At 29.4% G+C, this 14,726-nt stretch overlaps 4 protein-coding genes across 15 annotated transcripts in view; 2 read left to right on the top strand and 2 right to left on the bottom strand.

The window, feature by feature from the left end:
• Positions 1–3,782, top strand: part of LOC124956475 (myb-like protein Q) — a 42,171-nt gene extending 38,389 nt beyond the window's left edge. For all 5 annotated transcript variants that reach the window (XM_047512334.1, XM_047512333.1, XM_047512330.1 and 2 more), the window contains one exon: positions 309–3,782. In XM_047512334.1, the coding sequence (XP_047368290.1) occupies positions 309–1,055 (747 nt within the window). In that variant the 3' untranslated portion in view covers positions 1,056–3,782. The remainder of the gene's footprint in view (positions 1–308) is intronic.
• A 1,884-nt stretch (positions 3,783–5,666) lies between these two features.
• LOC124956477 (adrenodoxin-like protein 2, mitochondrial) lies at positions 5,667–7,305 on the bottom strand. 2 transcript variants are annotated; one of them, XM_047512338.1, is made up of 4 exons: positions 6,867–7,305; positions 6,601–6,713; positions 6,332–6,468; positions 5,667–5,981 (listed from the first exon to the last, which is right to left on the bottom strand). In XM_047512338.1, the coding sequence occupies exons 1-4, from the start codon at positions 7,028–7,030 to the stop codon at positions 5,931–5,933; spliced, it is 465 nt and encodes a 154-aa protein (XP_047368294.1). In that variant the 5' UTR covers positions 7,031–7,305; the 3' UTR covers positions 5,667–5,930. The 2 variants fall into 2 exon arrangements, with proteins under 2 accessions (XP_047368294.1, XP_047368293.1); XM_047512337.1 differs by having other exon boundaries at positions 6,336–6,468; positions 6,867–7,302.
• A 992-nt stretch (positions 7,306–8,297) lies between these two features.
• On the bottom strand, positions 8,298–10,573 carry LOC124956476 (DNA repair protein XRCC1). Its single transcript, XM_047512336.1, has 2 exons — positions 8,590–10,573; positions 8,298–8,504 (listed from the first exon to the last, which is right to left on the bottom strand). The coding sequence occupies exons 1-2, from the start codon at positions 9,921–9,923 to the stop codon at positions 8,366–8,368; spliced, it is 1,473 nt and encodes a 490-aa protein (XP_047368292.1). The 5' UTR covers positions 9,924–10,573; the 3' UTR covers positions 8,298–8,365.
• A 284-nt stretch (positions 10,574–10,857) lies between these two features.
• Positions 10,858–14,726, top strand: part of LOC124956474 (kinesin-like protein KIF13B) — a 112,409-nt gene continuing 108,540 nt past the window's right edge. For 3 of the 7 annotated variants that reach the window (XM_047512324.1, XM_047512325.1, XM_047512323.1), the window contains exon 1: positions 10,858–11,767. In XM_047512324.1, coding sequence (XP_047368280.1) covers positions 11,713–11,767 — 55 coding nt within the window. In that variant the 5' untranslated portion in view covers positions 10,858–11,712. The remainder of the gene's footprint in view (positions 11,768–14,726) is intronic. The other 4 variants (XM_047512329.1, XM_047512326.1, XM_047512327.1 and 1 more) reach the window with 2 other exon arrangements.

Genomic DNA, 14,726 nt, shown 5'->3' with positions numbered 1-14,726 from the left:
TTTTTCTTTCTTTTTTCCCTTACAATCTACGTTACTATAGCTTTCGGTACATACCTACTTAAGTATAAAAGGGGCGGGGGCGGGGGCGGTGGCGGTGAGAGTAGGTGGGAATGAGGATATCGTGTAATTAAATTTAATGTTGTCCTTGATGTGTCGCCTTAAAAATTCCCACCGATATGTGGGATCCATTATTATCGTCCTTCTTTGTGTCACGCTGATATACAATCTATGTGTCCTGAAATAAATATACATAAATATATATAAACATATATACCTTTATTAATAAACGTTTTATTATAATATTTCAGGAGAAGACGAACGCGGTGAAGGCGCTAGCTCGCGAACAGTGCGAAGCGGCGGCTCAACTGCAACGTCAACAATTACAACAATTACAACAGAATAATAATAATAATAATAATAATAATCACAATAATCATAATCATCATCATCATCATCATCATCATCAGTCACATCTACAACAACAACAATATCAGTTGCATCAGCAACAGCATCATCATCATCATCAGCAGCAGCAGCAACAGCAGCATCAGTTACGGCCGAGTATTTATCATAGCGGAGGATGCCCACCAAAAATTGGTTCTTTAACGGGAACGAATTCTAATACTACGTTGGCCCATAACAATGCTGGTAATAATCGTGGCTCGCAGTATCAGCAGCAACAGCAACAACAACAGCAACAGCAACAGCAACAACAGCTGCAGCATCAGCAGCAGCAACAGCAGCATCATCATCATCATCATCATCATCGACACATGTCGTCGCCGATGTCACCGCCATTGTTGTTGTCATCGACGAATGCTCCGCTGGCATCTACGCACAGCCTTTTAAATGTCACCGGTACGAATCGTAATATAGTAACACCACCTACGACCCCTGGTGACAGGTCACCACCGAGTCCAAGCAATAAATTCAATAGGTCTCATTTAACGAGGGAGACTAGTGGTAGCGTAAGTCCTGGTTTACCGGCAGCTACCTTAGATCTTAGCAGTGCTGCCAACACCAACAGCCCTCATGAATTGTCTACGCTCGTGTAAATAATCGAGACATTTAAAGGATTAATTTCTTTCCATTCGAAACGACTTTTTGAAATTTTCTTCTTCTTCTTCTTTTTTGTTTGTTTGTTTGTTTGTTTGCTTGTTTCTTTGTTTGTTTGTTCTACTAACATCATTGGATATATGTAGGTGTGCGAATGGTGTCTTCTTGTCGATTACGAGACACCTAAGAACTATATCTGACTGATATTATATATCCTCGATTTTCTCTCTCTCTCTCTCTCTCTCTCTCTCTCTCTCTCTTTCTCTCTTTTTTTTTTTGTTAAGTTTCTATAATAATCGACATACGTGAATTTCTCTTTCCTATCGTAAAATAAAACGTATATATGTATGTATACATGTATGTATGTATCTATGTATGTATCTATCTATGTATGTATGTATCTATCTATGTATGTATGTATCTATGTATGTATGTATCTATCTATGTATGTATGTATGTATGTATGTATGTATGCATGTATGTATGTATGTATGTATGTATGTATGTATGTATGTATGTAATCACTATATGTATTTACTCAAGTAAGTACGTAATTTTGTGTATTAATACCAATCGACAAGGACTTCCTTGCCGCCTCTACATATATGCGTTTACGATTAATTATTATTCGTTTATCTCGTGGAGATAAAAAAAGGAAAAAAAAAGAAGAAGAAGAAGAAGAAGATAAAGGAAGAGGAAGAAAGAAGAAAAGGAAAAACAAAAAAGAAAAAGAAAAGAAAGAAAAGAAGAAAAGATATAAGAAAAAGAAGGGACAATTAAAAGAATATTTTAAGTTTCGATTTCAGCTGGTACCTGATTTACGTATGTCTCATTTATACGTCGCGTTTATTATCTTTGGAATCCGTAATATGCGATTGAAATCACTTGTTTTTATTTATTTATTTTTCATTTCTTTTCTTTTCTTTTCTTTTCTTTTCTTTTTTTTCCAACGTAAAAAGACGTTCACCTTGTACAGTGGTTTATCTTATCGAATAAAGAGATTTTAATGTCTCTTTTGCTTCGTATCACGTTAATGCGATGGTAACATCGTTTTAATCTCTCTTATGTTATTTCGCGTTGGTGCTGGCACCACGATGAAGTAGAGAAGACTGTTCGATATGTTCGACGAGAGAAAAGAAATGAAAGAAAAAGATAAAGAGAAAAGAAAAAAGAACAGAAAAAAGAAAAAGAAAAAGAAAAGGAAAAGAAAAGAAACATTATCAAACGTAATAAATAAAATCATTCGGTTCCATTTATCATACGGATTATCATTAAAGATACACACACATACACATATACACGCAGATACATACAACAAACACGCGCGCATAAAATACACATACACAAAGCATCACCGTGAGATAAACGAAATATGTTTATTATAATCGTTCGTCAGATCATTAAATAGATTTAATGATATTTTTTCGTACATACAAAACGAATTTACGAAATTGGACTTTACTGTTGGCACGTTATATCACTCCGATTTATTTCAAAATGATCTTTAACATACCTCATCTTCGTAAGATAACATATAAATACATACGTAAATACATATAAACGTGCATTTATTCAAGATATTACATTTTTTTCTACGAATGTTTGATACTTTTTTTGTTTTTTTTTTTTTTTCTATTTCCTTTTTTTTTTTTTTTCTCTCTCTCTGTTCAGTCACGATCAACGAAGGATTCTTCTTTTTCACTGAGAACGCTGCGTTTAATCTAAATAGAAAAAAGAAAAAAATATATGGTATACTTTGATTCATTTATATTTTTTTATAATTTATAAGTTTTTTTTTCTTTCTTTTTTTTTTTTTTTTTTTTTTGAAGAGAGAGTCTCAACGGGTACTGACGTATGATATACCTGTTGCATAGCGCACGTGCAACTTTATACAATCCATTTTGTAATTTTTACGAATCGTATAGTTTATAATTAAGTTATACGTATAATTTAAGAAAAATAAACGTGGGGATAGGGGTGGGGGGAGGGAGGGGAAGAAAAAGAGAGGGGAAGGAAAAGAAATGTCATTGCGATCTGTCGAACTGTCAATTCGATGAAAAAGAAAAAAAAAAAAAGAAAAAGAAAAAGAAAAGAAGTTTGTTTGTGTTTTATCAAAACAAATATTAATTCGATTCGCATTCGAAGAGATAAAAATAATAAGGATTAATAATACTGAGAGGGTTGTTGTGTGTATATTGAAAATATGAGAATGATTGTTAATCGAGGCATCGCTCGTTATTTATATTATATACGAACGATGATATGTTGAAGAAAGAGAAAGAGAGAAAAGAGAGAGAGAGAGAGAGAGAGAGAGAGAAAGAGAAAAGAAATGTAAAAAAGAAAAATGGTCGTGCAGTTTGGAAAGGTGAGACACGCATACATATGTAATGTAAGGTATTTTACATCTTGCCATCTTTTTTTCTTTACTTGTGTTTAGTAAAAATCTCTAGTCCTAGGTCACTTTCGTTAATGAGAAAGGCTTAGACCTTAGAATTTTGACTATCGCTTGACTGCGCGATTAAGTATTTTTTTTTATTTTTTTTATTTTTATTTTTATTCTTTTTTTTTTTTTTTTTTATATATATATATATATTCGTTACAAAGTTGGAGGGCGGTTAGGGTGAGGGTGGTAAAGGTGAAGGAGAGTAGCCCTCAATGCGAAATCTGATATATGATAACAATTATTATTATTATTACGACGGTTTTTTTTTTCTTCTTTTTTTTTTTACATATATATATATATATATATGTATGGAAATTTACAAATTGATATAATTTCGTCATTTTTAACAACTAACTTGACCGATAATTCTCGCTTAAGATTTCATTAGAACAGTTATTGTTGTTGATGTACAGAATAGAAAAAAAAAAAAAAAAGAAAAGAAAAGAAAAAGAACAAAAATAATAATAATAATAATAATAATAATAATAATAATAGTAATAATAATTTCAATAAGAATAAGAATAATAATAATAATGATAATGATAATGATAATGATAATGATAATGATAATGATAAAAATAATCATGATAATACCAATCTAAATTCTATTAAAAATATTTACGATTTTATTTCTTCATTGTCGTTTAATTTAAAATTATAGAACTTAGTAATCGAATATTAGAAAACAGGGCTTCACCGCATGTGCTTGTGAGTGATAGACTGATAATGAAAAATTTACATTCAGAAATAAAAAATGTCTGAAGGGCGAGACGTCAAAAAAAAAAAAAAAAAGAAAAAAAAATCTATAAATAAAATTGAATACACAATATTGTAAATGAAATTACACCTTGTGACTGGCCTAATAACGAAAGTTGCATTTGTTAAACGTGTATATATAAATATATACGTTTTTAATTATGAGATAATACATTAAAGAATATAATATGTTAAACTGGAAACTATAGATTTTTATTATCTGTTCATAATAAAATGGTAAAATTTAATGTTTGACGAAAGTTAAATAAAATTTCAATTTATCGTACATGTAAATAAATAAATATATATATATATATAATATATATATATATATAATATCACACATTCTAGAGGTAGTGATTTTGAAATGGGCAGGGTAAGAAAATGAAAATATGTAAATTATATACATTAATATAATGCCTAATTTTTACCATGTTTGTAAGTAGTGTAGCAATAATTCAATTACATATAGTGTGCTATAATGCACAAGTAAATTATTCGTTGGGTCCACATGTAATATTGATAGTACAAAAGTGTTTTAGCTTTATGTACTATTTACCGATGTAATAATATCGATATCGTGGATATATTTGGTTATGTACCTTTCTAAAAAGAAATAAATTATTCTGAGCATGTCAAGTGAAACGATTAGTCGAAAATATTTTGACTAGAATAATAATAAAGTGTAAATCTAGGATAGAGTTATTTCTTTTTTTTTTTTTTTTTTTTTTATTTTTTCTTTATTTTCTACTTCGTATTTATAATTATTATTAATTCACATTATTATACGTATCATCCTTTTTCTTATCTTATTATTTATTAGAATATAATACTGATAATTTTGATTTCCTTTTTTTTTTTTTTTCTTTCTTTTCAATTTGTATTAATAATGTTATTAATTGATTTCATATTAAGATATCCATAAAAATGTCATTTAACAATTACATTATTTAGCAATGACACTTTCAACATACATGATGAACTTAATTAAAGTCCTTGGAAATATTTTCTCTTTCATTACATATTTGGAAGAATTTGTTTAATTAACATGAATAAAATTTACAGAGAGGAATTATTGTTAATGATATATAAAAGAAAACGATAAAACAATATACATTTTGTGTTATAATTTTTTTACTATATTTATTAATACTAATCTAATATATATGAACAAAATTAATTGATTAATTCGACGTAAAACATTTAATAAATATTATACATTTATTGTATATATAAAAACTATTGCACTTTGCATTTATTATACGATAAATCTTTTGATATTAAAATGAATTCATACTGAGTGAATTCAAGCTATGTTAAAAAACTATCTCATAAAATAGTATACATATATATATATATATATATATATATATATATTTTTTTTTTCTTTCTTTTTATCTTTAGTCGTATATAAAATATCTATAGATTTTAATGAAAAATTATATAAATCTTTTTTTTTTTTTTTTTGGCCAGTATATACATAATATTACATTTGTGCTCGGATTAATTTGTATTAATGTAATATTATGGATATATAGTTATACTATTTATAAAGACCATCCAGATTTGGTATTATTGGCGTTTATATTGGTTTACTTAATATGGACAAAATGGAACTACAAATCAACCACTACATCAAGCTCGTGCATCATTGATCGTAGCTGGGACCTTCACTTCAATGCCATCTAATTCTTTTGTCATGACTATCTGACATCCTAATCTGGATCTATAAAGTAATGTATTTAACATTAGAAGAGAATAAATTGATATTGGCGATATTCAAATAATTTTTAAATTGACTGTAAAATTTCTTTAAGAGATATATTCAAGATCATGTGTTATTTTAAATTTCAAATATGAAATACTTTCGATCGTTGAATTAAATTTACAAGAGAGACACATTGAAATGATTTCGATGAAGTCATAAATATATGTAACATATGGAAATAGTAAAGATCTGTACTTCAAGAGTACACACACACACACACACACACATATATATATATATATATGTACATACACATATTTTATTTTTTTTTTTTTTTTTTAATTAATAAAAATATCAGTAAAACATACATACGTGTCAGTTAAATCATATGCTAGATCAAGCATATCTAATTCTTCGTCTGTTGGTTTATCAGGTAGACTGTCATATACTTCCTTGGGAAAAATTAAATGACAAGTACTACAGGTCAATGTACCTTCGCAAGCACCTATATAAAAGATAATTTTTAAATTAATATATATTATTTTTGATAACAGTGTTAGAAAAAAAAAAAAAAAAGAACAAACAAACAAACAAACAAAATAAGAAAAAAAAATAATGCATTATAAATATCACTTACCATAACCATCCAAGTCAATTTCATTATTTACGACTATATCCAAAATCGTATCTCCTACTTTGCCTTTGGCCTTTATCCTTTGACCACTGGCCCTAACGAACGTTATATTTATTCTAAAAAAAGAAAAAAAAAAAAAAGAAAAAAAAAAGAAAAGAAAATACGTCATAAAAATTAATACGAATGTTTCATTGAGTGAAAATAATTTTTTTTTTTCTTTTTTTCTTCCCCCCTCCCCGATGCGACAACAATCATTCATTATAACTTACTCTTGTTTTTCTGAAAGTGGTTGAGACGTTGACGACGACGAAGACGACGACGTTCGTACGAACGAAATTATTGGAATATTTTTTATAGATTTACGAACGGACCTCGTAGAATTTAAAATTAATATTGACTTTGATAATTGATGAAATTTACGTACTAACGCCATTCCTTGGATTACTTATGAAACTTTAACGAAATTATATATAAATATATATATATATATATATATATATATTATTTTTTTCTTTCTTTCTTTTTAAATTTCAATAAATTCGATCTAAAATTATTTTTAAATTCGTTATAACGTTCCTGACTTGCAACTATAGATAATTTCAGTCATACTGTCTATTAAAGATACAACGAATACGTCGACAAGGTTATGAAACACCCCACCATCGTTCATGACATATCACAGGTTACTGCAATACGCAAGATTATAAAACAAAATCTAGGCTTACGAGTAAAATCGAAACAAATGATAAACTTTCATCGAGGATTGCCAATCTTAAAACAATAAATTTCCTATCGATCGTACGACCAATGTTTTTCTTTTATTTTTATTTTTTTTTTTTTTTTTGTTCTTTCTTTACCTAAGAAAAATATTTTTTTTATCAATTTTATTATTATTCCATCAATTATAATATGATTTATTGTCAATTAATTAATACGATAATTTTGATCGAGAGATTCAAAAAAAAAAGAAAAGAGAAAAAAATATTCGAACAACTTTAAAAAAGAATTGTTTAATAAACGATTTGTTATGATTTCAAAACAATTCTTAACGTGAAGTTTGTATAGTGAGCAAAAAAAGTGCGTACTACGAACTCCATAAACATCGTCAATAATGTAAATAATAATAAATGGTTAGAGGTGAACAATTTATTCTGATGAATGATAAATTAGTCTATCACGTAACTTGGACGTACGAACATCGTGATACTTTTAATAATTATTTCATTCGTTTAATTATTTTATATCATATAAAATTATTAACTTGTTTATACACATATATACGTGTAATACATTCGGTGTACAAAAGTGTAATTAATTTAAACGCCTGGTAATGACATCTTCATAATCGATCAAAAACATCAAGCATTTAAATGGATCTGTTATGTACATACATATATATATATATATATTTTTTTTTAATTATTTTACAATCATTTAATTAATATAAATTTTTTTACACGAAAATGTAAAATAACATAATCAACAAAAGTTGAAAAAGCATATACAGATAGTATGAAATAGAAAATTTTATTATTTCCAATAAATGACAAAATAACTTTGTAAATAGAATAAAAATGTACAGTTATTTTCTTTATATATAAAAAAGAAAAAAAAAAAAGAAAGAAAAAAAAAAGGCAGAAGGAACAAGTTTTCTATGTATGTAACAATGTAATAAGATAAACTCTATTGTTCTTTCTTTGAATATATTTTTATATATATAAAAAAAAAAAAAAAAAAAAAAAAGAAAAAGATTATTTATTTTGTTAAATTAATAATAGGTCTCAGAATCTGTATCTTCTTCGAATGGATTAGGTGTCCCTTCGCGAGATATATCAGCTTCAATTTCATCTTCACTTTCAGCTTTCTTTTTTTCTTTGTTATCTAACGCATATCTTCTCCATGGCAATCTATAATCAAAAATATTTATTTACAAGATGCTTAGATAATACATATGTATATATATATATATATATATTTTTTTTTTGTAAATACCTTTTTCTCTCATTATAACAATCTTCAATGAATGTATGCGATACAATTTTACAATGATTCTTTAATTGTTGATATTTTGGTGTATTCTTAAAGGCACAAATCAAATGAGTACATACATTATTAGAAGTATCTGGATTAGCGATATATCTGGCACCCATTTTAAGTGCTTTCCTTCTGATTTCATCTCTCTGTGGATTAACATATCCGCTAAGAGAAAAACTAATATCTTGAAAGAGTTGTGAAAATAATTTCTTTGATTTATTCTTTTTAACATTAATGGGAGATGGAAGTGGTTTAGGTTGTGGCAAACGTCCACACGTTGAACACGTCCTGTCTTCTGATTCTTTGCAACATTTTGGACAATCTTTTTTAATTTTTTTATTTTCATCTTTTTCCTCAATAGTCAAAGAACGTTTTCTTGACTCAACGTTATTATAATTATCATTTTTTAAATGATTTTTATCTTTCTTTTGAATCGGAGATGGCACTATATCACCAAATGGAGTACGCTTAACATTTTCATTTTGTTTATCATTTATTCCTGTAGCATTAGCTATTGCTATATCAGTGGTCAATGTATTTTTATTTACATTATTATTAGGAACTTTGTTTTGATTTCCAAATACTTCATCACTTTTTCCAGCTTCCAATTTTTCTAACAAGGGCCTTCTCATTGGTTCCTTCTCATCTTCTTGGCGTTTAGTAAATGCTGACATACCACTTTCTTTTACCTTCTTAAGTAAATCACTTTTAGGATCTACTTTTGTTTTCTTATTGGCTATCATCTTGAGATATTTCTCTTTAAATTCGTCTATCTCTGGTTTCTCATTGTTTTCATCTTTTTGTTTTAATTTAAAACGACCAAAAACATCAAGACCTAAATCCACTGATACTTCTGTCTTTGCTATGAAGAACATTAGACCAAACAATTCCTTTAAGTTTGCAGACTGCATACATGTAATTTTAATCCGATCAAATTTTATTTTCAATGTATCAGGATTTAAATCTCTTTTTGCAAATAATTGAACTTGATCTTTAAATTTACCATTAGCAGCCTCGTCGTTTGTCATAAATTGATGTTGTACGATAGGTATCCAAGTGTCAGGTTCTAATGACGTTGATGCAGTGACAATAACAATGCAAGAACGATAATTACCAATATCAACACCCGTTATTATAGAAGGTTCAGTCAATTGAAAAATAACAGTTGCTAACATCTCTCCAGGCTTGGCGCATCTCCATGATGTATTTTTACGATGATCCAATAAATTAGTAGCGGGATAAGACGGATGTTCCGAGGAACAATTTATTACTTTTTCAAATTTAATAATCATTTTGAAAATATTAATTTTAACTCTTAAAATCTCATGATTTTCTTCTTTCCCTTATTTTTAATATTGTATAATGTTTATATATATATATATATATCGTATAAGATATACTTTCATATAAATATTATCTTTTTGTTTACTCAGTATCTATCGTAGGAAGATAAAATAATATAAAAATAGTAAATACGATGTTTAGAAACATTTAATTCGTTCGTTATGCTGCCAAACGTGAAACGAACATAACCTTACTTTGGAGCCATTTGTTTCTTCTTTCGTGTAAATTCAAGAAAGATGACAGATATAAATGATGGAAAAAAAAACAAAAAAAAAAAAAAAAAAAAAAAAAAAAAAAGGAACTTTTTCTCGGATCTAACTAAAAAAATCGTACAATTACAAATCACTTAAAAATTATTCACACCAAATAATCACAATTGGTTACATTTCCCGCGTAATATTTTTAAATCGAGTGCTAAATTATATATTTATTATTTTTGCTCGTACATGTAAACTCGATGCCATGCATTCGAGAGATCATATATAAATATAATTTATTGTTGACACACGATTATTCAAAAATCTAAATGTATCTAATTCAAATATACGCACAAATTCTATAACGCGTAGTATATATTTGATTCTATATTTTGTAATTTTTACAATAGTGGTAGCAATGCAGCGATTCGCCATGTTCTTTTTTTTCATTTCAATGCGCGTGTGTTGTTACATTTTAAACGCGGAAATTCACAAATCATTTAATGGACAACAATACTTCAATATATATATATATATATGTAATTATTAATCAAAGGTTACTAACTATCGAATTAATAAATTATAAAGATTTCGTATTTTAACTATGTTTCGAATTATTCTTATGAGTGAAGGAAAATATTCGACAACGAAGAAGAAGAAGAAGAAGAAGAAGAAGAAGAAGAAGAAGAAGAAGAAGAAGAAGAAGAAGAAGAAGAAGAAGAAGAAGAAGAGGAAAAAGAAGAAAATTATATCAGTGCGTGGTCTATAAATTTGTGAAGAAATTTAACGATAGCGATATAAAGAAAAGCAAAGAGATAAAGTAAAAATAAAGAGCATTCGAAAGTTCGCGCTATATTTTATCATGTAAGTATCGATCGGTCAAGAGGTTAGCACGGTCGGTACGATGGATGATATTATAACTTGTTTGAAAGGTGGCGCGCGTATAGCTCGACAATGTGACGTCAGAGGAGTCGAAGTCGAAGTGGAACCGAATGAAGCCGAGTCGAGTCGAGTACAGTCGAGTCGAGCCGTGAGGGAACGACGATAAACGACGAAGGCCGCGTCGAAGCGTCGGGAGCGTTCCTAGCGGTAGTTCTCGGAAATACGTTCACTCGATAGGAGGAGGACGATCATCGTCGTCCGACGGTGCACGGACGAGCTACGATAGCAATATGGCGAAGTGTGTCATGGGCTCGGTGAGACGTAGTGCCGTTTGAAAGATGAAAGGTTCGCGGTATGGGTTGAAGATAATCTAGCGTTATGAGGTTCCTGTGAAAAATTCTAAATTGTGCGCGGGTTAGCTGAAACGAGCCGTTCCTCGTGATCAGTTTATACGGTGTGCGCGTTGTTACCGGTGTGAAAACACTACCACACATACACACATATACATACATACATATATACATACATACAGACAGAATCATATACACGTACACATACCAACCAGTAGACAGCAGCGCGCGACACTGCACGCACTACACATACATATATACAACATATATATATATATATATATACATACATATAACATATACACGAAATGGCCACGGATAAGATAAAGGTCGCCGTTCGGGTCCGGCCGTTTAATCGAAGAGGTACGTATCACAAAGGAACAATCATGTATATATATATATATAAATATATATATATAAATATATATGCATATATATTATAAGTATATATTATGTATTTTCTTTATGACAATTATTCATGGGAAACGTTCGAAATGAACGGCATTTGGAAAAGCTCGAGATTCGAAAGAGAGACGTCGGAAGATGACGAGCAAATCCAGACGACGACTATATGTATGTATGACGATGCGTCTCCTTCCTTCCTTCCTTCCTTCCTTTCTTTTTTCCTTTCTTTCTTTATTTCTTTATTTCTTCTTTCCTTCTTCTTTCCTCAAGATCGTAGACCAGTCTCGGAACGATCGACCTTCGATTTCTTTCGTGTTACGACGATCGACGTTTATATTTCGATGAGAGTGACACTTTAATCGTCGAACGCGTTATCTCACCTGATCCACGTCGACGTCTCTTTTCAAACGCTCCCTCTCTCTCTCTCTCTCTCTTTTTATTTCTATCTCTTTCTCTCTCTCTCTCTCCTCTCCATTTTTCCTATTCGATCGTTCCGAAGTATCAAAGATCGGAACAGAACGGCGAACTTCAAACGCATGTGTGCGTTGAAATGACACGAAGAAAAATAAGTCGATTTTCTTTCCTGTAACGTGAATTACGCGTTATGTGTGTTGTGTGTTCTTTTTTTTTTTTCTTTTTTTCTAACTTTCTTCTACTTTTTCCTTTCTCTCTTCTTTCTTTTTTTCTTTTTTTTTTTTTTTTTGTATATTATATATATTCGACATTTAACCTAAAATTTCACTTTCTATCTTCCTATCGATTCATCTTTTTCTTTTCCTTATTAAATCTCATACTCATTATCACGTTATCATACACACACACATATATATATATCACGTTATCATATATATATATATATCACGTTATTATATATATATATCATATATATATATATATGTATATATATGATTGGTTAAAGCAAATAGATTCGGATTGGAACATTGGTGTTGTGTGTACTACGATGCAACTACGAATAAAGGATTCCGTGTTTACACAGTGAATCCCATAGCCTGCCGGTTCTTCTTTGTTCGAAAAATAGATTCGAACGTGTGGAAAGACAGAGAGAGAGAGAGAGAGAGAGAGAGAGAGAGAGAGAGAGAGAGAGAGAGAGAGAGAGAGAGAGAATTTTTCAAGACGATCCCTGTCTCTCTCTCTCTCTCTCTCTCTCTTTCTCTCTCTCTATCTTTCTTAAGTTACACATATAAATGCGTATGTACACATATAGATAAATACGTACATGCACACAATGTCTACGTACGTGTATATATATATATATATGTGTGTGTGTATGTGTGTTGAAATTTTCTAACACTTTTCTTTCAACACAAAACGAAAGTAAGTTATGTCTTTTTATACATATCTAACTCGTTTTTATTTATTATTAATCGAATATATACACGCTCCTGAAAACATTCGTGCGAGACGAGGAAGGAGAAAAAGAGAAAGGCAGAGAGAAAGATAGATAGACAGAGAAAGAGAGAGAAAGATAGATAGACAGAGAGACAGACAGACAGACAGACAGACAGACAGACAGATAGAAATAGGCAGGCAGACAAGCAAAAGCAGACATAACATAGTAAGAGAAAGATAGATAAATACGATAAATAGGTGAGAGAAAGAGAAAGAGAATGCATTGAATGCATCGAATGCATCGAATGCGTCTCGATCGTATAATGATCGACTTTCGTATATCGACTTACGATCGATTCGAGATCCTTGATTGTTTTCTTTTTTCCTTCTTTTATTTTTTTATTTCTTTTTTTTTTCCCCATTTTTATTTATTTATTTCTTCAGACGTTTCAATAGATTTTTTCTTTCGTCGCGGCAAACGAGAAGGGGAAAAGGAATCTCGATTTCACGTCGCGTTCTAATCCATAATCATAATTATAATCATCGATATCATCGTCGTAGATCGAATTATAGTTAAATAATAAAGGAGCAAGTTAAAGCAGCATTAACGATCGAGCCACGGTTTTGTCCTCCATTAGCTGTTCGCTCGCTCGTGCTGAACGATTAACCTGTACTTGCGTGTGCAACCTCCATCTTCTCATATATATGTATATATATATATATATACATATATATGTATATACATATTTACACATGCATATTATTATTATTATTATTATTATCTATATTTCGTATGTGTACATTCTCATACATATATATATAAATAATATTATTATTATTATTTTATATATATATATATATATATGCATGTATGTATGTATGTATGTATGTATGTATGAGAAAGATTTTTGTTATTTTACTAACAATTTTTTTTCTTCTTTATTTTACGCAGTAGATATATTTATTACATATTTAAAAGTATATCGTAAATAGATAAATTTATACGTACGTATATGTTCATGTACATACATATACATATACATATATATATATATATATATATATATATATATAGAATTCGATATATATTGCTCTTGAATGAAATGATAAATGAAGACGAATGTACATAAAATATGCTTATTGTTATACTTTATTATTATGCGTTATTGTAGTTATCGAAAATTGGGACTTTCGTTATCATGCTCGTAGCTAGTTTTAATTGGTTGATCGATAACGTCGACTACCACCACTTTTCCCTCTCCTTCTCTTTCCCCCTTCCACCCCCCCCCCTGCCAACTCCTCCATCTCCTCTTCTATCATTCTCTCTATATCCGTTCTATGTCACTCTTAGGCGTTAGAACATTATTTCCGCTTGTCGAGGGTTTACCTGTTTATTATATTATTTATTTATTTTTTTTTTCTTTTTTTATTTCGTCTATCGTCATACCGAACGACCTTATATTTTACGAATTTAAATACTTAGATATGTGTACGAATGTCTTATATATATGTATACGCACGCACACACACATATAGATTATGTATTTAAACTTCTTTTTTTATGAAT

This window comes from Vespa velutina, chromosome 22, assembly GCF_912470025.1.
Source record: "Vespa velutina chromosome 22, iVesVel2.1, whole genome shotgun sequence".
NCBI lineage: Eukaryota > Metazoa > Arthropoda > Insecta > Hymenoptera > Vespidae > Vespa > Vespa velutina.
Note: the sequence above shows the minus strand (reverse complement) of the source record. Positions and strands in the feature narration are given on the sequence as shown.